Raw genomic sequence first — 26,297 nt, forward strand, 5'->3', positions numbered from 1 at the left:
TCACACCTCTCCAGCGGTCTATATTTACACGCCTCTCTGGCAGTCTGTATTCACCCGCCTCTCTATATTCACCCACCTCTCCTGCTGTCTATATTCACACACCTCTCCAGCAGTCTGTATTCACACACCTTTCCAGCAGTCTGTATTCACACACCTCTCTGGCAATCTGTATTCGCACACTTCTCTGGCAATCTGTATTCGCACACTTCTCCAGTGGTCTATATTCACCTACTGCTTAAACACTCTATATTCACCCACCTCGCATCAGAAGTGGTGTATTCTCTGTATTTGTCAGAAACGGTAGCTGCAGTATGTATGTCAGAAGTGGTGTCCTCGGTGTATGCGTCAGTAGTGGTGTCTGCAGGGTGTGTGTCAGTAGTGGTGTCTGCAGGGTGTCAGTAGTGGTGTCTGCAGTGTGCGCATCAGTAGTGGTGTCTGCAGTGTGCGTGTCAGTAGTGGTGTCTGCAGTGTGCACGTCAGTAGTAGTGTCTGCAGTGTGCGCGTCAGTAGTGGTGTCTGCAGTGTGCACGTCAGTAGTGGTGTCTGCAGTGTGCGCGTCAGTAGTGGTGTCTGCAGTGTGCGCGTCAGTGGTGTCTGCAGTGTGCACGTCAGTAGTGGTGTCTGCAGTGTGCGCATCAGTAGTGGTGTCTGCAGTGTGCGCGTCAGTAGTGGTGTCTGCAGTGTGCTCGTCAGTAGTGATGTCTGCAGTCTGTGCGTCAGTAGTGGTGTCTGCAGTGTGTAGGTCATAAGTGGTGTCTGCAGTGTGTGGGTCATAAGTGGTGTCTGAGCCAGAAACGGTGTCTGCGTGAGACACAGGTGCCTGTGTTATGTGTCAGAAGTTGTCTGAAGTGTAAGCATCAGAAGTGGTGTGTGTGGTGCATGCGTCTGGAGTGGTGTCTGTAGGTATATGCTTCAGAATTGTTCTCTGTGGTTTATGCATTAGAAGTAGTGCCGGAAGTGTATGAAGTGGTGTCTGCGATGTATCAAAAATGATGCCTGCAGTGTGTGTCAGAAGTTATGTCTGCGATGAATGTGTCAAAAGTTGTATCTGAGGTGTATGCATCAGAAGTGGTGTGTGTGGTGTATGCATCCGGAGTGGTGTGTGCGGTGTATACTTCAGAAGTGGTGTATGCGTTAAAAGTGGGCTCTGCTTTGTATTCATCAGAAGTGGTGCCTGCAGTGTGTCAGAAGGGGTGTCTGTGGTGTTTTTGTCAGTAGAAGTGTGTGTCAGAAGTGGTGTCTGCATTGTACGTTTCATAAGTGGTGTCTGCGGTGCATGCGTCCGTTATGGTGTTTGTGGTGTATGTGTCAGAAATGATGGATGCATCAAAAGGGATTCTTGCAGTGTAAGTGTCAGAAGTGGTGTTGTGGTGTGCATGTCAGAAATAGTGTCTGTGTTGTTTGTGCCAAAGAGGTGACTGTGGTGTATGGAATTTAGGCTTTTCACCAACTTGTCCGGTGGGAAGAAAGATGTTTGTCTTATTTTGAAAGTCTGTCCAAATGAGATTCAGATTTTTGTTTTTTGTTTCTTTTTCCAGGGCAACCACTACTATGTGAAGCCCAGGGTGACGGACCACCAGTTTGGCATCAAGCACTATGCCGGAGAGGTGAGCTTAGATTGGTATACAGCTTTGGTCTCATGACTGGTAAGGTATTTGGTGATGTAATGGCTGGTGTGACACAGGTACATCTGATAGAGACTTTTGGTTGCAGATTCCTTGGCCCTGAATTTCCCAGGCATCAGGCTGGATCTGGGAACTTTTGCTGAGCAATACCCCTTGCTCGCGCAGTCGGGTGGTTCCATTCGGCTTCAAGTGATGTCAGTAGCGTCGGTTATGACGTCTCCACCCAAGTGCCCGGGCATCAGTTCTTTTCTTTCTGCACCAGTTCCGTTCCATGAAGAGCTACCCCTCTGTTGCTTTTTGACAGCTTTTTTCTCGTCTTTTGTTGAATCGGAAATATTTTCCATCTTTGTGTGCAAGGGATGTCTTTGAGGAAGACAGGTTTCTAGGCATGCGGTGCCTTCCACTGAATGATGTCAGTTACCGACCCCCACCTTGTCTTTCTCTGGTGTCTCGAGTAGAACCACAACTCGAAGTAGTGCTCGGACTTCCGGGCCATGGCTCCAAAGGCCGTGAGGGAGCAAGCGATGAAGATCCTTGTGGGCCGGCAGTCAACACCGTCGAGCGAGACTCTGCAGAGGTCCCGGTGCCGATCGAAGAAGAGGAGGTCGCTGGACCGCTTCTGGAGCCCTAAGTCCTCTTCGTCCCACTCGAGGTCCTCGGGACACTCGGGTAAGTGGCATAAGAAGAAGTCCAAGCGAACTTCATCTTCACCCCGGCTGTCCGTCAACAAGAGAGGTAATGAGCACCGATGTTCTAGGCACAGTTCAGCGAAGCGGAAGCCTGGGTTGACTTGCGCCTCCCTTCATTTCTGGGAGATGGAGTGACTCCCCGCTCAGAAAAAAGAATTTTACGAGGCCATGCGTCATGTATTTGGGTGGGCCAACCCCGCTAGTGCATCCTCTGGCCTCGTGGGGTCGGAAGAGGTCCCATTGGGTTTGACGCAGACTGCTCCGGCCACGGCGCTAGTTGGACCTCATGGGTCTGATCCCAGAGCCGAGTCGACGCCATGCATGCCTATGCGACCTTCTCGGGCATCAGACCTGAAGTCAGTGGCTGCAGTGCTGCCGGTGCCCATTGGCGGTGCCAAGCCCCAGCCTCATCCCTGATGACATGGAGTCAGAACATCATCGCTCGATGCCGATTCTGACATTGATTGAACACAGGGGTTCTATGTTGTTGCCTGAGCACTTTGAGGATGGCTCAGGAGAGGAATGAGTGGGGTCTATGGACCCTCTGGAACACCAGGATGATTCTGTGGAGAAGTTGGACTGATATGTGGAACTTGTGGAAGCAAGTGGACTGGACAAACTCCAGATACTGGCATGCTCAGTCTGCCAACAGTGGCTACGGAGGAGGGGGCATCCTATGCCATGTTGCTAAAAAGGGCAGCTCAAGTCCTTGGACTAGAGCTACTCTCAGTGCAGGTCAGGACTAATCTCCTGACCGAAGTGCTTCAACCTGGGGCTTCCACTTGCGAACCCCTTTTGCCCTTAAATAAGGCACTTACAGACATCCTTCTAGGCACGTGGTTCAAGCCTAGCACAGGGGCTCCTGTACATAGGGCAGTTGCACACCGCCATCGCCCAGCACTGGGTGATCCAAAGTTCCTCAGCCAACACCCAACACCCCACCGCAGAGAGTTTGACGATGCAGGCCTCTACTTCCCAGGGTACGTTCCCTCCCGCCCCTCCGGACAGGGAATCCAAGAAGTCGGATGCATTTGGGAAGAAATTGTTTTCTTCCTCCAGCCTGGCATTGCGGTCAGTGAATACCTCATGCTTATTTGGCCGTTTCTCCCACTCACCTTGGGAGACTGTTGAGCAAGTGCTGCCACAGGTTCTAGAGGGGGCCCGGGCTGTGCGCCCTCAAGCAGTCAAGGATGGGAGAGATGCAGCAAAATTCACCATTTGGTGTAGCCTGACATGACAGATTCGCAGAGCAGAGCAATTTCATCAACAGTGGCCTTAAGACGCCACGCCTGGCTTTGGACAACTGGCTTCTCGAGTGATGTCCAGGCAGACTTGATGGACGTGCCCTTTGATGGAATCCGTCTTTTTGGGAAAAAGGCAGATTCGGCTCTAGAGAGGTTCATGGACTCTCGGGCTACGGCCAGATATTTGGGCCTCTCTTCTACTCCTCATGGCCAGTCTACCTTTCGCCCCTTTCATGGCAACGGAAGGCATTTCCAGCCGCGTCAACCCTAGCCCAGCCTCCATCCTGCACAAGCTTCCCAAGGTGTGCGAGGACGTGGTGCATTACAATCCAGGAATGGAGGCTAGAAGTCGTCGGCCAATCTGCGCTCAGCAGACTCAGCCTCCAAGCACTTCTAGTCTGAGTCTGCAAGACCACACTACTCCAGTTGTCGGGAGAATTCGTCATCGTCTCCCCCACTGGAGGTCCATAGCATCGGACAAGTGGATCTTGCAGATCATACAGGAGATCTATTCTCTTCTTTTCCTTTCTTTTCCTCCTCCCATTCTGCCATTCATCTGAGGTTGCTCCAGGAGGAAGTTACAACAAACAAATGATGGACGGAATACTGACAATGCATACATTCTCCAGGAAGAAGTTACAGCTCTCTTGGCCAAAGGAGCTGTAGAGAGGGTGCCGTTTTCAGACGTAGACAGTGGTTGTTATTCCCACTACTTTCTGATTCCAAAAAAGAACAAGGGGCTACGGCCCATTTTAGATCTTTGGACCTCAAGAAGAAAAGTTAAAGATGCTTACTTTAGCTCAGGTTTTGTTTATCCTCTGCCTAGAAGACTGGATGGTAGAGTTGGACCTGCAGGACGCGTATTTCCACATTCCCATCCTGCAGGGCCACAGGCATTACCTGCGGTTCAAGGTAGGCCACGAGCACTTTCAGTTCACTGTGCTCGCCTTTCGCTTTACCAGCGCCCCTTGGGTGTTCATCTTGGTGATTGCGGTGGTCGCAGCTCATCTGCTCAGGTTAGTGGTGTCAGTCTTCCCCTACCTCGACAACTGGCTGTTGAAGGCATCCTTGTCCCAGGCTGTCGTCTCCCATCTGCAGACTACGGAGGACCTCCTGCATTCACTGGGGTTTTCTATAGACTTGCCAAAGTCACACCTGACTCCTTCTCAGACGCTCCCTTTCATCAGAGCAGTTTTGGACACAGTGCAGTTACCTTACCTTCCGAGCAGCGAGTCCAGGATATTCAGGTTATGATTCCGATGTTTCGGCCTCTATCCTGGATTTCGGGGAGTCTGACTCTGAGGCTGTTGGGCCTCATGGCCTCCTGCATCCTGTTAGTAAAGCATGTCAGGTGGCGTATGCAGGCTCTGCCGTGGGACTTGACGTTCAAGTGGGCACAGCATCAGGGAAATCTCACCGACTTGTTCCAGATCTCGGAAGGAACTGCAAAAGACCTGCAGTGGTGGTTGACAAACAGCGACTGGGTCAATGGCAGACCCTTCTCCCTTCCCCAAATAGCGCTCACGGTTGTGACAGATGTGTCACTTCTTTATTGGGGCGCCATCTGGGAGAGATGACTTTCAGGGGACACTAGTCTCTGGTGGAGACGGCGCTCCACATAAATCTGTTGGAGCTCTGAGCGGTTAGGTGGGCATTGAAGGCATTTCTTCCCTCTGTCAAGGGTAAGCTAGTGCAGGTGTTCATGGACAACACCACCCCTATGTGGCACTGCAACAAGCAGGGCAGGCTAGGGTCGTGGACCCTTTGTTGAGAGGCCCTGCGTCTCGGGACATGGCTGGAACAGCAGGGCATAACCCTGGTGGTTCAACACCTGGCAAGTTCACTGAACGCCAAGATGGATAAACTCAGCTGTCTATACCTAGGGGATCACAATGGAGTTTCCAGTCGGAGGTGGCGCAAGGTCTCTTTCAGCACTGGGGAGATCCTTGGTTAGACCTGTCAGCCTGCGAAGAGAATGCGTAGTGTCAGCAGAACTGTGTGCTGGAGTTTTCAAGGCGGCTATTGCTCAGCGACTGTTTGTCGTGAGTGGAGCTCAGGCCTGCTTTACACCTTTCTGCCTATACCACTCCTGCCCCGGGTTCTGAAGAAGATCAGGAGCGACCGGGCCCAAGTCCTTCTTGTGGCTCTGGACTGGGCAAGGAGAGTCTGGTATCCAGAGCTTCTGAAGATGAGCATCGATCCTCCGATCAGGCTGCCCCTTGGGGCGGATCTTCTGTCGCAGCAGCAGGGGAGGGTTCTCCACCCAAACCTGTCAACTCTGCGCCTCCATGCGTGGAGATTGAGCGGTGGATGTTGATCGCTTTTGACCTTCCTCCCGATGTTTGTAATGTTATTCTGGTGGCCAGGCGGCCCTCCACTAAGTCGTTATATGCCTGCCGTTGGCAGAATTTGCACTTTACTGTACAGAAAGGTCTAGTGACCCTATTTCTGCTTCTTTCCACTGTCCTATTATTCATTCTAACCCTTGCCCAGCAGGGCTCTGCTTTATAAACTCTCAAGGGTGATCTCTCTGCTCTGTCTGTTTTTTTGCGGCTGCCAGACCAGCCTTCGCTCTTCAAATCTCCTATTGTGCCTAGATTTCATAAAGGGCTGATTCGCCTGTTTCCACCTACGCCCTTGGTGATGCCACAGCGGGACCTTAATTTGTTCCTCACCTACCTGATGTGCGCTCCATTTGAGCCTCTACACAATTGTCCCCTCCGGCTTTTTACCATCAAAACAGCCTTCTTGGTGGCAATTACATCAGCCCGGAGTGTGAGTGAGTTGCAGACGTTATCTTGATCGCCTCCCTATCTAATGTACGTTCTGGACAAAGTGGTTCTTTCCACCCGGGCTTCGTTTTTTCCAAAAGTTGTGACCTCATTCCATCTGTCAATCCAACGCGTTGCCCACCTTCTTTGCTCCCTGCATCCCTCCAAATAAGAAGGTCTCCACCGACTAGATCCACAAGAGCATTGTTGTTCTACCTTGACCACACAAAATAGTTCCAGGTGGACGACCAACTCTTTGTGGGGGTACATGGGAGCTAAGAAGGGACAGGCAGCTCAGAAAAGGGCATCTCTCGCTGGGTCATTCTCTGCATTAAGATCTGCTATGCCCTGGCAAAGAAGCAACCGCCCCCTGAGAGATTAAGGGCCCATTCCACCAGGAGAAAGGCTTTAACTACAGCCTTGGCTCAGGGTGCCCAGTCCAAGACATCTGGAAGGCGGCAATATGGGCATCATTACACACGTTTGCAAAACACTGCTGCCTGGATGGTCTGCAGAGACAGACATTTTGCCCGTTCAGTCCTGCAGAACTGCCTAGTTTGAGGTGTTGGTCCCCAGCTCACCGCCGGGATGGTATGGCTTGGCTATCTAGTTCAAAGGTAAGAAATCTGAAGCTAGACGTCATCGGATGAACAAGTTACTTACCTTCGGTAACACATTATCTGGTAGAGATTCTAGCTAGCTGCAGATTCCTTACAGCCCCACCCATGCCTCCCCGCTTTGCACACTAATATTGTAGGGCCAGGGTTACTCCTCCTTTCTGGGCCCTAGTGTTGCACACTACTGAGTCAGTTACTTCGTGGCTCTGTGCTTCTGGCGTGGAAACAATTAAAAGTACTGACGTCTGCACGACTGGGTGGCACCTATGTAGGTACCACAAATCATAACTGACGCTACCGACTCGTCACGCGGAGCCGAATGTAATCTGCAGCTAGAGTGAGTCTCTATTAGATAATGCGTTACCGAAGGTAAGTAGCTTGATCGTTCAGGAGAAGTGAGCCTAGACTGGTATACAGCATCAGTCTAATTTCTGGTAATGGATTTTGGTGATGTAATGGCATGTGTGACACAAGTATGTGCCGCAGAGGTGAGCTTAGGTTGGTATACAGCTTCTGTCTCATGATGCGTAAGGTATCTGGTGATGTAATGACAGGTATGATACAGGTATGTGAGGTAATGACTCGTGACGTGTAAGGTATTTAGTGATGGAATGACGGGTTACACAGGTATATGACGGAGAGGTGACATAGTAAAGAATACATTGCAGGAGGTGTTCCAGAGTTACGGCTGATGTCACAAGTGTAGGTTTCTTGTGCTAGGATGACAGGTAGGTTACAGGTATGTGCTGGAAAGGTGATGTAGGACAGAATGAAGGAGGGCCTTTGTTATGTGACTTCAGCTGGGTAGATGAACAGGTGTTCAAAGCAAAAGTGAGGAGCACGTAAATGACGCCCATGAGGTGTGCTCGATGACCCTCTTTTGATGGTGCCTTTGTGAAGACATGCTGGTGTTGCTTGTCTGTAGACCTCCATCCACAGTGGGCACCGTAACAAGAAAGGACCAGACTGTGATCTTCGGGATTCGGCGGGCTGGAAAAGCAGGCAAGGAGGCCGTATATAGTGTGCAATAGTCTACTTTATTGTGTCCAAGGTACGGTGTGCAACAGGATAGAATACAGGTCTTCTGCAGGAGGAGGGGTAGAAACGATGTGCGGCCCCGTCGGTTGCGGTCGTCGTCACCGAAGGTCTTCTGCTGTCCAAGTCGCCGACGTTGGTCCCAGGAAGGGGGAAGGACGGACACCTCGGAGGGCAGTGAGACAAAACACAGAAGGAGCCGTTAGTCCTGCGGACACTCTATGTCGCTGCCGTAACCTTCACCGGGAGTGGTAAAAGAGGAGGGGAGTGTGAGGAGAAGGGACGAGGAAAAAGAGGGATAAGTCGAAGAAAGATAGGTGTTCGGAAAAGGGGTTGAGTGGGGTACTATTTACAAAGCGTGAGGTGCTGTACAATGGATACGGAGAGATCCTATCAGTGTGCAGGGGTGCTAACAGGAGAGAGGCTATATATCCATCTATCTACAGAGAGTCTAGGGTACACACGGGTACTGTAGAGTACTATACGGAAGGAAAAGCTGGTACTCACGGGCTCCGCCGTAACTCTCATCCGAGTTACGGCCGCTCTTCAGCCTCCTCCGGGGACTCCACCAGTCTTCCGACCACTCTTCTGGTTCGCCGCTCTCGTCCTCTCCTGTCGCCGTATCTCCTGCCGAACTCTCCTGCCACGATCCTTCGACTTCTGCTTCCTGTCTTCCGGCTTTTCTGTCTCCGGCGGGGAACGGGTAGGAGGGACTTCCGGGAATCAGGGGTTGTCCTTCCGGTGGGTCGCTGTTCGGGATTGGCTCCTGTAAGAAAAAGAGGGGCGGGATTCCTGGGGTCACCGAGGTTGTGGTTGAAACCCTGGATGGACTGTCCGGGCAGGGAGGATTGAGCGGAAAGGACGCCCCGGACAGGGTAAGTAAGGGGGGCCAGATCCGAGGTAGGGAGTCTCCGTTACACAGACACCGTGTACGGAGGGCACAGGCAAGGGCACAGCTCTTCAAACTACAGGTGGCAGTCTCCATTGGTAAAGCCAGAACAACAAAATTAACAGCTGAGAACAAGAAGAACTTCTGCCGAGTAGGAGAATGTAGTGGGGTCCACTGGGGATGGTTCCCTGGCACTGCTGGTGCTCCTCGGGGTGAGATGTTATATGCAGAGAGTTACCTCTGCAAAGCTGTTCTCTGTATTCTACTAGTTAGGGGATACAGCAAAGGCTGGGGCAGACTTTGCCCTTTTATTGTTGAGCTACAGTGGGTGAGTTTGTTGCTGGAACAGGACTTTAAGGTTGTTTTGGAACATGTGTTGGTTTCATGATTCATCAGTGTCCTGCTATAAGCACTGGTGTGAACCAGGTTTTCAGCTTTTGAATTTAGACCCATGATCCTAATGATGCAAGTTTCCCGTTTCTTCCAGGTGCTTTACAATGTGAGGGGGTTTCTGGAGAAGAACAGGGACACCTTCAGAGATGACATCCTGAACATGCTCCGTGACAGCAGGTAGGCAGGTGGCAGGCACCCAGGGTGGGCGTATATTATAAACCATGTAGGTGCAACAAGATTCATGCAGCCTCACATGCATTGAGATTCACGGTTCATTTCACACTGTGGGATTCACTGTTCATTACACCCTGTGGGATTCATGGTTTATAATGCGTGTTGTGATTCATGGTTCAGCACACTGTGGTATTCACAGTTGATCACACGCATTGGGAATCAGTTCATCACACGCATTGGGAATAGTGTTCACCATGCATTAGGATTCAGTTCATCACACGCATTGGGAATCGCAGTTCACCATGCATTAGGATTCACAGTTCATCACACGCATTAGGATTCAGTTCACCACACGCATTGGGATTCACAGTTCATCATGCATTGGGATTCACAGTTCATCACGCATTAGGATTCACAGTTCATCACACGAATTAGGATTCTGTTCATCAAGCATTAGGATTCACAGTTCATCACACGCATTGGGATTCACAGTTCATCACATGCATTGGGATTCACAGTTCATCACACGCTTTGGGATTCACAGTTCATCACACGCATTGGGATTCACAGTTCATCACACGCATTGGGATTCACAGTTCATCACACGCATTGGGATTCACAGTTCATCACACGCATTGGGATTCACAGTTCATCACACGCATTGGGATTCACAGTTCATCACACGCATTGGGATTCACAGTTCATTACACACACTGGTATTCAGAGTTCATTACACACTGTGGGATTCACGGTTCATCACACTGGGATTCACGGTTCATCACACTGGGATTCACGGTTCATCACACTGGGATTCACGGTTCATCACACTGGGATTCACGGTTCATCACACTGGGATTCACGGTTCATCACAGTGGGATTCACGGTTCATCACACTGGGATTCACGGTTCATCACACTGGGGGATTCGCGGTTCATCACACTGGGGGATTCGCGGTTCATCACACTGGGGGATTCACGGTTCATCACACTGTGGGATTCACGGTTCATCACACTGTGGGATTCACGGTTCATCACACTGTGGGATTCACAGTTCACCACACACATTGGGATAGTTTATTACACACATTAGGATTCACAGCTCATTACACACATTGGGAACAAATGAATGAGGGAGGATTCCCATGCACTGGGCGGGCGTTGCTCCATGTTCTACTTGTGCTGGCTTAGAACAGGAATGTCCTGCAGGGTCACTGGGGTTAGATCTCCATTTCCTGCTGGAGATGGCTGGGGGGGAGAGGGGTAATCCTCCATTTCTTTCAACTGTTGGTGATGCATAAAGGCAAAATTGTCACACTGGATAGCGGGGACGCACTATTGATGGCGGTGATGGATACGGGCTGAAAGGTCATGATGGGTCACTGAGAAGGACGCGTTCTATTGGCCACCGTTGTTGATGAAGGAGAGTGGCTGCGTACATGAGTGAATGAATGTTTCATTCAATCAGATGAGTCCAAATTTCAGCCTGGGTCGCTGTTTTTTCATTGTTCATTAATCTTATCTTTGAACCTCCCGGAATATGTTCTTTCACTTCGGAAGGTTCAGTCATGCTTCCTTTCATCCATAGTGTTAACATGTTAACAGTTCCACATCCTGTGGTAAATAATTTAATTACCGGGACTTAATTTGATACAGAAACATAATAAAAATAGCTCAATAAATAAGAGGCAGAATCCGTGGTATTAGAGGTTCGGAATGGGCTTTATTCCAATGGACGATTCGAATCGGTTGCTCCAAGTTCCATCACCACGAAGGTTCAGGAAGTGAAGTACATACATTATTGATAATTAATCACTTTTATACAATAGGCATTACAGTGAAGCAAATGCAAGAGGCGTAACAATTGATAGTGTGGATAAAACATACATACGTAGCAAAAGTAGGTGTAACTGGGTGTGACTAAAGAACGTCATCAGGTGTGATGTCATAATAGGGTGGTTCCATGAAAGAATTTCGCAATGTCAGCAGAAATACTTGGCAGAAATGCGCGCACAGCAGCATGACGTATGATTGACGTGCAACTAGGGGGTGAAGGGGACTTGACATTTAGCTCTACATGTGGCGACAGATGTCTGGAGGGTCAAGTCAACCTAATCCCAAATCATATCTAACATCCTATGTTTAAAGAACTATGTTATCCAAAAGAGAGGTCTCTTAGAGTAGAATCTTATTCTATACTGACTATACTGACTGTTAGTGCGTGTACAAGCATCTAAGTGTCTACACTAGATGCGAGGGCAGAAGTCTTCCATGGTAACGGGGCTATGAATTACTTGCATAAAGACAGAGAAGCCGGGCCTTTGCTCGGTAGCTGGAAGAATGTTTACTTAAACTACTAGACAGGAATGCATTGGGCAGGGAGCGGAGCAGATAATTTCGAAGGTGAAATACAGTTTTTGGCAGGCAGCAAGCTGACGTCAGGCACCATGAGCCGCGCAGAGAATGAGGACAAAGTTCATGGTCACAGATGCAGGCTCAGACTGGAGCTTCAGAGGCAGAAAGTAAGAAAAGCTTGATGACCGAATCAGGGCCTACTTGCCTGGACTGTAAAATGGCATAAGTGAACCATATAGAGCCGGTGGCCTTTCATACTTAGGAATGGAATATCCAGTCTATTCATGGCGGATCTGAAAGAGGACATGTTAACGGTGGACGCACATGTATTTGCGTCTTTATAACTGGAACTGGAGGGAACATACATGTACTTGTGATTCATACATGAAACCGTTGGGGTCCAAGATAGGGGACATAACTGATCAGAAAAATCCATATTTCCACATTCCCTCCTTGTCCCCTACTTGCCCATCAAGAGATATCAATCTTCATCAATCCATTGATCTGTTCATATAGCATCATTTGTTCTTCTTTTTTCTTCTGGGACGAATGAAATCTTGGTGATGGAATACACGATGTGGCACACAGACCACAAATCGCTGGTCCACATTGTAGGCATAGACAGCAACTGAATAATATGAGAAAGCCAATACCTAGGAAGGATAGGACCTTCCATCCAAAGGTAGATAATACACTCCAAAACCAACCGGACCAAGTCCAGGTGCCTGGATTCTGGTGTATCTGGCTTACAATCTTATGAAGGCGGGTTATGGCTTTATATACAGACGGCGAATTTTCTGGTATGAAAATGCAACAACTTGATCCGATGACCCTACAAGCTCCGCCCCTATCGGCCAGGATGACGTCAAGGACAAGACGATTTTGAAGCACAACAATCCGCATAGCAGACTGCTCTTCTGTTAAATTGCCTAAGGCGGAAATAGTTTCGTTCACTACTGCTTCAAGGGTTCTAGTTAATCTACGTATCAACTTACTATTAGTAACGGTACCTATATAGGGAAAGAGACCTTTATTGAAATCTGTGTATTTTTCCCATGCTGTTTCAGTGTAATCGACTATTGGGAGATCTCTCCTTTCTCTATTGTGTACTAAATGAGTATTTCTGTGATAATCAGGAGGAGCTAGGAAAACAGGTGGCAAAAGGAATCCAATGTAGCAGGTACCATCCCAATCTAGAGGCAAACGTACATATGCCGTCTGACCACATATGAAATAGGAATGGCGGGAAGCTCTAAATGTAGACTTGCCCTGATCACTAAATTCTATTACAGTGGTGCATCTACTATGGCCCATATGTATGGAACCATTCTTTCTTACACATAATTCACCTTTTACTGGAAATACTGACATGGCGGATAAAATTGGAGTAGCTTCGGATTCGACATTTAGGATCATAAGATTAAGCGTAAAATTACCTAATCCATATACTTCATTTTCTAGATCAGTTCCTGTTCTCTTGGGAAGTCCCTCCTTGTTAGGGTAGCAGACTTTAAGTAAAACTAAGTTCAAATTTCCCCATACCCAGTTGTCTTGATAAACTGCAGAGTTTGAATCTAGGGAATTAATTAAACTAAACCATGCTCCACAGGAGCCGTTGTGTGTGAATGGGTATGGAAAAAGAGGTAGAATTCCTTTATAATTCTGATAGGGAGGGAGTCGGCCACATATCCAACAATTTGTAGCATTGCTAACCTGATGGGAATGATGTAACATACTAATAAACGTATTATTGCGCAGCGCAAATCTATAAGACAACTCATGCGGAGGTAATTCACTAAAAGAATGTTCAGCAGTAACATTATAAACATGTCTAGAAATAGGATAATATATGTGCAACAATATACTTGCAGTAATTATTAAAAGACTTAAGAAAAACAAAATTAATAACGTCACTGTGCAATGACTACACAGTGATTTACAGTATGCATGTCGTTTCAACATTTTTCGGGTTTTTTCTCTATTCAGGTCTAAGGGATACATGTCAGAGACAAATTCAACCGCTTCACCTTGGAGAGGACTTAAACAATCAAATTGCCCGACTGATTAGACCTGAGTTTTAGTTTATATTGTTCGTGATTACTAGATTCAACCAAAGGAAGTTTTGAGTCAATGGGTGAAGACACACAAGGTGTGGTATTTACATCCGATGGTAGTCCATGAAATTTCTTGATATGACTTGAATGTACCCAGCCTTTCCTGCCTTCGATCTTCACGGCTGTCCTTGTGGTGAGCAAGACCAGTTGCGGCGACCTCCACCTAGGATCCAGCTGAGTCTTTCGATCAAAGTTCCTCACCAAGACCAGGTCCCCCGGAACTACGTCATGGGGTTTCACCTCAGTGTTGTCAGGAAAAGCTGCAGCTACCTGTGAACGACAAGATTGTAGTGCAGACATCAAGGAAGCCAAATAATCTGTCAGCATATTACAGTCAATATCAGTTATTTTACGTGGTATAGGCGTCCCCCACATATTTGGTGGTCTGCCAAAAATCACCTCATACGGGGATAGCCCTGTTCGAGAGTGTGCTACCATTCTCATGTAAAAGAGTGCAACTGGTAATGCTACTACCCAGTCGACACCTTTCTCTCTGCATATTTTGGACAATCTAATTTTCAGAGTTTGATTATGTCTTTCCACGAGACCTGCTGCCTCGGGGTGTCGGACACAGTGGAATTTCCACTGATAACCTAACAAAAGTGAAACGTGTTTCATTAGTTCGGATGAGAACGGCTGGCCGTTATCTGAGTAGACAACACGTGGTAAACCGTATCGTGGGAAGAATTCTCGAACTAACTGTTTGGCAGTAGTCGGGGCAGTGTAATCTGAAACCGGGTATGCCTCTGTCCAACGGGAAAGAGCACAGACAACTACGAGAACATATTTGAATCCTCGACATCGTTCCATCTGGATATAATCCATCTGGAGGATTTCAAAAGGGTGATCAGGAGGCTGAAATCCACCCTGTTCCACGGGAATGCTTTTTCCTGGGTTGAACTGACAACAGATCATACAGGTACGAACTTTTTGTTTAGCTGCTGCTCGTAAATGTTTGTTGAACCAAATGTGTTGAATGCTGTCTAGCATAGCTTTTTCTCCTAGATGGGCTGGACTATGGACAGTGTTAATAATGACTTGGACCATTGAATCAGGAAGGAACCACACAGATTTTTCCTTTGTCATCCATCCTTGATCCGTTTGGATCCCTCCTAATTCAGTCCATTTCTTTATTTCGTCTGGAGTAGCATGTGTCTGTATGTCAATTACGTCAAGAGCGGGATCCTTAACCATCATACAATGTGTTGGCGTCGGGACTATTGTCTTTGTCATGTCGGATGTTTGAGTTTGAGCAGTCTGTTTAGCTGTTCTGTCAGCTAGATCATTGCCTTGAGAAATGATATCAGTAACTTTCGTATGAGCTTTACATTTCATAATTGATATTGCAGTGGGTAGATGTATTGCGTCTAATAAGGCATGAATGAGGGGTCCGTGCTGAATGTGGGCACCGTGAGAAGTTAAATAACCTCTCTCTCGCCACAGCACGCCGAAGTCATGTACAACTCCGAATGCATAACGTGAATCAGTGTATATGTTAACTCTTTTATTTGTGGCTTGAATACAGGCTTGTGTCAGAGCGACGAGCTCTGCTGCTTGAGCGGACAAGGTATTTATGCAGTTTGTTTCAATGATTTCAGTATCTGTTGTGACTGCGTAAGCGGCCACTAATTCTCCTGTACTTGTTCTCATACATGAACCATCTACATACAACGTTAGGTCTGGGTCTGACAATGGGACGTCTGTCAAGTCTTGTCTGGGTTTCGTTGTGATAGTGATAACTTCAATACAATCATGAGCTAGTGGGTCTGTTCCGATTACGGGTAAAAGTGTGGCAGGATTCAATGTGTTACAACGTCTGATTTCTATATGTGGCTGAAACAATGTTAATTCATACCCTGTAAGTCGCGCTATGGTCAAATGTTGTGTTTGCGTTCGATTCAAAAGAACCTCTACTGCATGTGGTACTTGAACTGTCAATGGATGTCCTAATACTATGGCATCGCTTTGTCTGATTGCTAAGGCTGTTGCTGCCACTGATTTCAGGCATGCAGGCAAAGTCTGAGCTACGGGATCTAATGTACTAGAAAAATAGGCACATGGTTTGTGTGATCCTGCTTGTTCCTGTGTGAGTACTGACAAGGCAGTACTTTCGCGTTCTGTAACAAAGAGTGTAAACTGTTTATTGTAACATGGTGTTGCTAAAACCGGTGCTTGGCATAAGGCTTTCTTTAGGCTTTCAAAAGCTTGTGCATGTTCCTGAGTCCAAGGGAGAACAGTCGATGTGGCTGCCTCCTGTGTTGTCAATTGAATGAGTGGTTTTGCTAGAAATGCATACTGAGGGATCCACTGCCTACAATATGAAGTGAGGCCTATAAAAGCCCGCACCTCCTTTTGTGTCTTGGGTATTGGCATGTTAGCTATTAACTGAATGCGGTCGGGTGTAAGCTGCCTTCCCTCCTTGGACAGCGAGTGTCCAAGATAAACAACTCGCTGGACACAGAATTGCAGCTTAGAAGGGGACACCTTGTGCCCTTTTTCGGCTAGAAATTGTAAAACTGTCAGTGATGCTTTCTCACATTCAGGTTCGCTTCTAGCGGTGATCAGCAGATCATCGACATATTGAAGCAGGGCAGTGTTTACTGGCATGTGGATACTGTCGAGTTCTCGTTTCAGTGCTTGGCTATAGATGCTGGGGCTTTCTGTAAATCCTTGAGGTGCGCGTGTGAATTTAAAGCTTCGTCCATTTAAACTAAATCCGAACAAGTATTGGCTTTCCGGATCTATAGGGACGCTGAAAAAGGCATTCTTGAGATCAATTACAGTAAAGAATGTTGCTTCGGAATCAATAGCTGTCAGTAATGACGAGATATCTGGGACCACAGGGAATTGTGGCACAATGCATTTGTTCAATTCGCGCAGATCAATAACCAATCGATATACTGGCGGGGCCTTTGGATCTGTTCGTTTAAGAATCGGAATTATCGGGGAATTACATACATTGGAGTCTGTTTCCACAACCACTCCTTGGGCAATGAGCTCGTCAATGATTTGTAGTAAAGCCACTACAGCATCTGGTGGTAACTTGTATTGTCGCATTCGTGGTAGTACCACTCCTGCCTTTAATGTAACTCGATATGGTGTAATATTCATGCAACCCACATCAGTAGGGCCTTGTGCCCATAAATGTGTAGGTAAAGTCTGCAGTCGAGGATCCATGTCTCGAGACACATAGTGACCTTTGAAATCACGTAAAAACAATCTTACTCCTTCCGGAGAACAACATATTATAGCTCCTAGAGCTTTTAGTGTTTTTATACCTAACAAGTTTTCTGGACATGATTTAGTAAGCAATAAATCTGTAGTTCTGGTCAAGGGTCCTATCGTAAGTGGAAGAGGCTGTGATACTTCATTAACAATAGGTTTTCCTGAAAAACCAAGGGAAATATTCTGTGAGCCTGAGAGGGGTGCCCCTGGAACTTCACTGTGTTTTATTGTTGTTCGACTTGCCCCTGTATCAAGTAAAAATTTTCTATCTTGGCCTAATAATTCACTATGTACATAAGGTCCTTCTTGGTCTACAGGGACCTCGATAAGGGGTAAGTCAACTTCCCTCTCTAGGCTGGTTCATGCGTATCGTTGATAATCAGGATAATCATACTGTGCGGTCTGGTACAGCTGTCGTGTCGTGGTTTGTGTGGCAGCAACCGGCAGCGCTGGTGCAGCTGGCACAAACTGTATAGACTGTTGTGGAGCTGGCATGGACTGTGTATGCTGTGGTGCTCCTTGTTCATTCTGATCCTGTCTAGGTGGCCGTGGTCTTTCTTGTGTTTTACCTGTGGCGATATTACGCTTCAGGACTGGGCAATCGTGTATGTAATGTCCTGGCTGTTTACAATAGTTGCATGTCCCTTTTACAGGTCCTGCTGAATCACCGGAATGTGTCGTACCCTTTTTATGTCCTTCAGCTGGAACTGTCTGAGAGACTAGCATTTTCATTTTCGTGTCTTTCATGCGTTTCTGTTCATGTTCTTGTTCCTCTCTAATTCTATTGTAATGGTACTGTAACATTTGTAACATTTGTGATGGGGTATTACCTTGCCAGGTACTCTCGAATTTTAATACTCTATTCTTCACCTGGGGCAAGGAATTTTCAACTAATTTTGTCACAAACAGATGTGGGTATGACTCGCTACTTGCTTTTATACCACTATTTATACCAAAACATTTTTCGAATCGGGCATAGAAATCACTAGTGTCTTCATCTTGCTTTTGTTTACAGGCTGAGATTGCACCCCAGTCTTCCTTTTTCGTGGTTAATAAACGTGGCAGTACCTGTACTAGTAAACCTGGTAGTGCTTTAGTTTTATCCCCAAGTCCCGAACCTGGACCTCGGGCCCTTTCTTCATTTTCTAATGCTGTCCAGTCTATCTTTTGGTCTCCCACCTCCCACTCTTTTTCCTTGAGTTTTTCATAAATGCCAGCAGGCATTAATACCTTTAATATTGTCATAATGTCGGGATAGGTATACTCTCCCATGAGTAACATGTCTTTAATTTCTCGGTGGAAACCCGCTGGGTCTTTGTCATGACTGGGTACCACTTTCTTCATTTCTAACAATTCTATTTTCGATATGGGCGTATATACAAATACACGTTTAAACTGATTGTCCTCGCCCTTTATTGGGTGTACTTCTCGTAAGGGATTCTGTCTGTCCATGTAATACATCGGTCTTTCCTTGATGGGCAGTGAGACATGTTCTGGACATACAAAAAGAATGTACTGCTTTCTTGATTCTAGTATTTCTTTAATTAGCTTAGTACCTGAACCTCTCCATCTATTCGTGAGTAATTCAGTCAATATATCAGGTAAGGGACCAGGATCTGAATGTTGGCTTTTATATAGTATAAGAAGTTGTTGAATCATATAAATCCCAGCTAAACGCTGTTCATCTGGGGTGAGGTTCAAAAATGTGTGTGCTACTGTATCATCACCATATTTTCCGGGACTGTCAACCCAATGAACGGCTGACCTGGCTAATTCTTGTTCATCCATAGAATCGAGTAAATGATAACCCCTTCGTTCTCGCAGTAATTTGTCAGCGGCTTGGAACGAATGCTCGGGGGACCTTATATTTATTATAGGTGTTTGGAAATTCCTGTTATTATCTGGACATATCGGACGTATCGGGTCAGTAAAACATCTAGTACTATTACAAGATCTTCCTCTACCTACATAGGCTATGGTTTCTGACTGTCCTGTGGGCAGTCCTGATCCTTCCTCCTCCTCGTTTTGTTCAAACTGGTCTACCGCTAATCTCTCTTCGTGTAGGCGTTCTATTTCTTTGCGGATCTTTCTGCACATGGCTATTATACATTTTTGCTTATCATGTCTCCCTTCTGATATATTCTGGCTCCATCTGGTAAGAATTTGCATTGCTTCCGGGTCTACCCCCGGTCGGTCTTGATTTCTGATCACACAATTTATGAGGAAACGTAACAGTTCCCCCTGTATTTCCACTTTCTGGTATTCCATAGCTCTGTTAATACATTCAGAATCTCGCCCTGTTTGGACAAAATGATATATATTATCTAGATGCACAGTCATTCCTGGTAACTTCCCTAAATACACCGCGGCTCGTCTGATACGTAATGATGCCATGATCATTTCGTCCTCTTTGCCGGGCACAGGGTCGTATCTACAATCTACAAGAAGTTCCTTAAGCGTGCGGGCATTTATGAGTTTGGGGGTACGTGGATGTGCTGACTCTTGAAAAGTAAGTTTATTTATTCTGGGTGGCGTAGAAAAAATGTTGGTAGCACCTCCCGTAGCACCGTCTGGGGTATCGGGCGTGAAAGGATTCGTAGAACGCGATACAGCAACTATAGGTGTGGGCACAGCTGTGGAAGCAGCTGTAGGAACAGATGTGGAAACAGATGTGCTTGCCGGAACTGGTGTCAGGATTCGTTGTTGTAGAGATACAGATACAGGATCTTGGCGTTGAACCTCCCCGGCAGACGGTCTATGTGGGGCGGGGTTAGCATACTCGGGAGCTGCGTCATCTAAATATGAGGAAAGAAAAACATCTTCTGCTGTTCTAGGATGCCCCTTAGGATGTACTTTTATTGGAAATAATGGGGGTGGCAAGTCTTTTGGTATCTCTGGAGTAGCCTTAGGTAATCCCTCGGCCAGAAGGGGATACATACCCTTCATAAGGGCATTTCTTTGTCTGTCTACTTGTTCTGATTTCACTCGTGTACCTTCTTCAATTAATAGATTTTCTCGGACTTTATTTGAATTCTCTTTACTCCTCTCTTCCTGTCTACGTGCTTTTTCTGTACGTCTATACGATTCTTTACGCCATAATTCAATGGCGTCTTTCTGTGATTGTCTAGCTTTCTTTTTCCATAATTCTTCCTCTACTTTCACGATGCAATCTGCATCCCAGGTCCCAGCTGCGGGCCACCTCTGACTTTCTGGTAATTCCTTAGTGTAGTCTACCCATAGATCAAGAAATAATATGGCGTCTAGGCCATGTTTATGATACATGAAGTACCCTGGAGTGTCCCTAGGAGGAATGGGAACAGCTTCTTCGAGTACCCCTTTTCTAGTTGTGATCTGTCTTAATTTCGAAAAGAGCGGCATATTGAGAACTGATCTGGTACTTGATTTTGAACAAACTTAATACAATAAAACACGATAATGAACAGTCATTCACACCACAATATGCAGAACGTATTAAAAACATTTAACATTTAACTGAGCAACGATGATGATGACGATCTAAGGAAACTTAATCACTAAACATAATACTCGGCATTAACTGAATTATTCTGAATTTATATACTTGATATACTAGATATACTGCTAAACAGTACAGATACACTGCTAAAACAGTGCAGACCGGATTTGTGTACCCAAACCCGTCTGGACCGGCACAACTTATGTGCACGCCAGAACGCCTCCCCAGTAATGGTACTCACCGGGTAGCTCGGAACGGAAGGCCTCGGAACGGAACTGAACTGAACTGGACCGGACTGGACTCGACTCGACAACTTCGGACACTTCTGAGCTTCGGAAACCTGGTGGGCCTCTGTATACCTCGGATCTTGCTCTCTCAGCTAGGCTCTGGTTGGGATACTTCGCACCTCTCACCGCCTCGTCTGGGTGTTGATCGCAGCCTCAGTCGCCCCCACTTGACCGGAGGGAGATACAGGAAATCCTGCTGGTACGCGTTGTTGTCCGTCCAGCTGTGGCAGGAGACCGGGCCTGCAACGCACCGCCGGCGCGTGAGATGAGAAAGTGTCCCTGTTCGGGCGCCATTCATGTGGTAAATAATTTAATTACCGGGACTTAATTTGATACAGAAACATAATAAAAATAGCTCAATAAATAAGAGGCAGAATCCGTGGTATTAGAGGTTCGGAATGGGCTTTATTCCAATGGACGATTCGAATCGGTTGCTCCAAGTTCCATCACCACGAAGGTTCAGGAAGTGAAGTACATACATTATTGATAATTAATCACTTTTATACAATAGGCATTACAGTGAAGCAAATGCAAGAGGCGTAACAATTGATAGTGTGGATAAAACATACATACGTAGCAAAAGTAGGTGTAACTGGGTGTGACTAAAGAACGTCATCAGGTGTGATGTCATAATAGGGTGGTTCCATGAAAGAATTTCGCAATGTCAGCAGAAATACTTGGCAGAAATGCGCGCACAGCAGCATGACGTATGATTGACGTGCAACTAGGGGGTGAAGGGGACTTGACATTTAGCTCTACATGTGGCGACAGATGTCTGGAGGGTCAAGTCAACTTAATCCCAAATCATATCTAACATCCTATGTTTAAAGAACTATGTTATCCAAAAGAGAGGTCTCTTAGAGTAGAATCTTATTCTATACTGACTATACTGACTGTTAGTGCGTGTACAAGCGTCTAAGTGTCTACACTAGATGCGAGGGCAGAAGTCTTCCATGGTAACGGGGCTATGAATTACTTGCATAAAGACAGAGAAGCCGGGCCTTTGCTCGGTAGCTGGAAGAATGTTTACTTAAACTACTAGACAGGAATGCATTGGGCAGGGAGCGGAGCAGATAATTTCGAAGGTGAAATACAGTTTTTGGCAGGCAGCAAGCTGACGTCAGGCACCATGAGCCGCGCAGAGAATGAGGACAAAGTTCATGGTCACAGATGCAGGCTCAGAGTGGAGCTTCAGAGGCAGAAAGTAAGAAAAGCTTGATGACAGAATCAGGGCCTACTTGCCTGGACTGTAAAATGGCATAAGTGAACCATATAGAGCCGGTGGCCTTTCATACTTAGGAATGGAATATCCAGTCTATTCATGGCGGATCTGAAAGAGGACATGTTAACGGTGGACGCACATGTATTTGCGTCTTCATAACTGGAACTGGAGGGAACATACATGTACTTGTGATTCATACATGAAACCGTTGGGGTCCAAGATAGGGGACATAACTGATCAGAAAAATCCATATTTCCACAATCCGCTCATACCTTATACATGTTACTCTTTGGTTTAGCCTTCCACTTGAATTGCAAATTTGTTACCTTTGTTCTGGAAAACAGAGTGATTTCAGTGTGAGGCCCTTTGTTGTTTATTAAGTGGCGATTGCTACATCACATATAACGTTTGTCATGAAGAAGGCACCCATTACTTATCTGGCATGCCGAAACATCAATATACAACCCAGAGATTATACCATTGGAAATAGTGTTCCTGTGAGTCAAATCTATGGTTAAACACAACGTTTTGTTTAATCTTTGTTTATTTAGGGTTGTTGTTTTCAAAATACCTGGTTTTCCTTCTTGAGATAAAGCTTATTTCATTATGTTGCTATAGTTCACATCATATCATTTCTTTTATTTTATAGTGTAAATGTTTTATGTGTTATCGTTATTTCTAATTTGTTTTCGAACTATATCTATGCCAATTGTGCGTATCTATCGGATAAAATGTTGTGCTTAGTTGGGGTTTGCACATCTGTTGTGGGTCCCCACTGATATTATTTATATAGAGCAATTACTATTTTTGTTAAATATTTGAAATAACTTGCCCTCTTTTTGCGTTCCTGACATCAATCTTTTGTGTATAGTCCATTTATGGATATGAATGTGCTTCACTATGTTTTGTTGGCACTGATTTCACTTAAGCACACTTGTTCTGCTGTCACTTGTTACTTCTGAAGAAGGCACCTGAAAGATTATCAAAAAGGATATCAGCTCTCCAGGGCCATGGTGGGTGCAAGGATCATTGATTCCCTGAAAGTTATGTCCTGCCAGCCTGGGCTAGGGTACTTCCGAGGACAATCTGGCACCCTCTACCGGTGGCACACTAGGACCTGACTAGTGGTGTCCTAATGTAGCACAACCTCGTATCATAGTCATCAAGAGGGTTCCTAACCCCTCCTGGCTATCTGAGCTTACAGAATAGATGAAGGTCGTCCAGTAGAAGGTGTTTCTACGGAAGACGTACACAGAGTCGTAAGACGTGTTGCTGCTTCTCTATCTTATACATGATATGTTTCATTCTGACTGTTTTTCAGGTTGGATTTCATCTATGACCTTTTTGAAAACGTGTCGAGCAGAAACAACGAGGAAACTCTGAAGATGGGAACCCAGCGGCGGAAACCAACAGTCAGCTCCCAGTTCAGGGTAAGAAGGCCAAGGCACCCAAGTGGTGGTGTGTTGGTGAGGAGAGACATTTGCCAGTATGGCACATACTGTGGCAAGTCAGGTGGGGGTGCGGGGTCAAGGGAACTCTGTAGGAGGACAATCAGTGAAGAATAGATGCTTATCCAATAGGGATCTACAGCCATGGTCCAGGGTGACTAGTCCCATGCCTGATTTTCAGGATAATCCCTGCCTATGTAAAAAAAAAAAAAGGAATCCTCACTTAGATTGTGTATATGGAAATACTACTCGTGCATTTATGGAATCAATTGGGAGAGGGCGGAGGGGAGACTTGGACAAGTGGCTGAAGGGACAGAATAGAGTGAAGGAGTGAGTGATCACGCGTAAAGTTTGGAGTATCCACTGAATCGTTGAATGACTAAAGGACTGACAGATGGACTCAAGAAAAGATGTTGACACAGAGGCAGAAAATGCAAACAAACCACAAGCCGAGGCTTTGGGCCGGGCAGGAAGAGTCTGCAAAAGTGTAGAATGTCTCATCTGTTAATTGTTAAACGTGGACTTTGGCCGATGGTTGCGGATGCTGCTTGTTCCGATTCAGGTGAATGCTGGATATTTTTGGTATTTCGAAACGCTCTGATGAGTTGGTGTTTGTGTAGTGTGGTGGCTTGTTCTTTAGGCAAATGCTGCAGCTGCATTTAAAGGGATGTTCAGGTAAGTGTTGATGTTGTTGAGTATTTGTCCTGTTTGTGAGATGATCAGAGCAGTGAGTGGTTTGCGGTCTCTGCACGGTCTGGTGGATGGAATAGCTGTGACTGATTCTCTTTCATTTCACCCTCAGGATTCTCTGCATGCTCTGATGGCCACGCTGAGCACCTCCAACCCCTTCTTCATCAGATGCATTAAACCAAACATGGAGAAGGTAGGCCATGTCCTGCTGATGAGAGATCTACAGGCACAAAAGCGACTGTCAGTGGATGCTGGACAATGGAGAAAGTCTTATGTCCACTGCAAGGAGCTCTCATTTACCACTGGGTTCAAGTGCACACGTCCATACTCTGGGGGATCTTCCCGTCCCCATGTAGGGTCAGTGCCATGCAGCGGTCAAACTTGATTCCCATAGGCAATGCAGAGTTGCATGGGCACTCCATTGATGGCCCCTTCTGGGAGTGTGGGGGTGTCACAGATCACTCAAAGGGTGCATGAGCAGCACTCACAGGCAGGCAGAAAACTGTACTTCTGAAGGACAGACGACATGATCAGTTTTGCTTGCGATGGTCGATGCTGGCACGCCACTATCGGTGCTGATTCTAGAACCTTCTTACACGGGCCCAGGCAGATGGAGGAGGTCTTCTGAGCACTAGGTCTCTTGTGCGGCTTTTAGCAAGAGGAATCCCGAAAGATTCATCTTGCTGTCCATTGTGATTTCTCCTGCAGGTCAACTTAGCAGCAAACAGTGTATCCACATCTCTTCGATAAGTTATTCTGTATGAAAAGCACCGGACAATTTTTGTTATTTAGGCACAATCTCTTAAGTTTACATCTTCTGTGGGGAGTTGTGTCTCGAGTCTTGCAGCTGGAGGGTGGGAAAACCACTATTGGAGTTATGCTCATATTACTGACTAGAAAGACCTTGGCTGCTAGGATGAAGGAGGTATACCTACTTAATTTGGAGAGAGTTTCTCTGATCAAATGGCCCATCCTAACTCTACCTAGCCAAAGAGCTCTTCTCACCCAGTACTGATGTGCAAAATGAACAATCCCATTTGTTTGTGGTTGTGTGTGTCTCTCACTGGTCAGCAGCAGGTAAATCACCTGGGCAAAGCCATGAGCAATCTAGTTTGGAATATTTTCCAGAATTGTATTTTTATCATGACTTTGTCTTTGTGAAGCTCATTCCACAAACTGGCTCCCATGTTAACGCCCACACTTTCTTCACATGTGCACCTCTCGTTAAGAGGAAAGTTGAATTGCACCGATCTTCGCTCTTTACAGACCACTGCTACCCAATGGCTGACGTCCAATGAATGGAGCCCTTTGGATGTAGGAATAAGAGGATAAGCAACAGGCTTAGAAATAGGATGTCTCCTTGACTGGTGTCAGTTCAAAGAGCAGAGGAGAGTGGAGATATGCGCCAAACTGTCCCTTCCTAGGACCACTCTGGCTGTTACGGTTTCCATCTTCTTCAACCTCTTAATGTATCCTGTGATCTAATGGAGAGGTTTTAGAGTTGAGGAGATTTCACATCAGCTAGATCATGGGTCTCCAACCTTTTTTGTAATTAGAGCTACTAGTCGGAATCCCCTCGGTGCATCACGCCGCGGTGGAAGCAGTAATGTAAACAAGGCTTTGTCAGTTTGGAAAGCCTTTCCTTAGGTAATACATAATGCCGATCGTTTGAATGCTCCTGGCACCAAGGTCATATTATTATTAAGCTTTCCATATATTTTGGGAAATCAACAATTTTTCCACAAATATCTGCTTATGAGTTCTGAAAAGACAGAATTTATTGTCTTGAATACGCAATTTCCAATTGTGGCATACCTATATTAATTCAGCTAGGTAAAAGATTCTAATTTAGAAAGCTGGAGACAGGAGAAGTACGTCCGGGTAGCTGGAGAGCTACGTGTTGGAGAAACCTTAACTAGATGTACCATCGCTATCATCCACCTGCAAGTCTTCGTGCGGCCAATGATTCCAAGCTGTCCGTTTCCCAGAGATGTAGCAATGCTTTGGAAGTAATCCGTACCGATTCAAAGCTTAGACCTATAGACCCC

At 46.3% G+C, this 26,297-nt stretch overlaps 1 protein-coding gene across 1 annotated transcript in view; it reads left to right on the plus strand.

The window, feature by feature from the left end:
• The window catches only part of LOC146859468 (unconventional myosin-X-like), an 869,852-nt gene that overhangs the window by 563,585 nt on the left and 279,970 nt on the right, over positions 1 to 26,297 (plus strand). Inside the window, exons 16-19 of the mRNA XM_085650190.1 lie at positions 1,539 to 1,607; positions 9,358 to 9,440; positions 23,433 to 23,541; positions 24,362 to 24,442. Coding sequence (XP_085506316.1) covers positions 1,539 to 1,607; positions 9,358 to 9,440; positions 23,433 to 23,541; positions 24,362 to 24,442 — 342 coding nt within the window. The remainder of the gene's footprint in view (positions 1 to 1,538; positions 1,608 to 9,357; positions 9,441 to 23,432; positions 23,542 to 24,361; positions 24,443 to 26,297) is intronic.

The sequence above is a fragment of the Triturus cristatus genome, chromosome 3_2 (genome assembly GCF_964204655.1).
Source record: "Triturus cristatus chromosome 3_2, aTriCri1.1, whole genome shotgun sequence".
In the NCBI taxonomy this organism is placed as follows: Eukaryota; Metazoa; Chordata; class Amphibia; order Caudata; family Salamandridae; genus Triturus; species Triturus cristatus.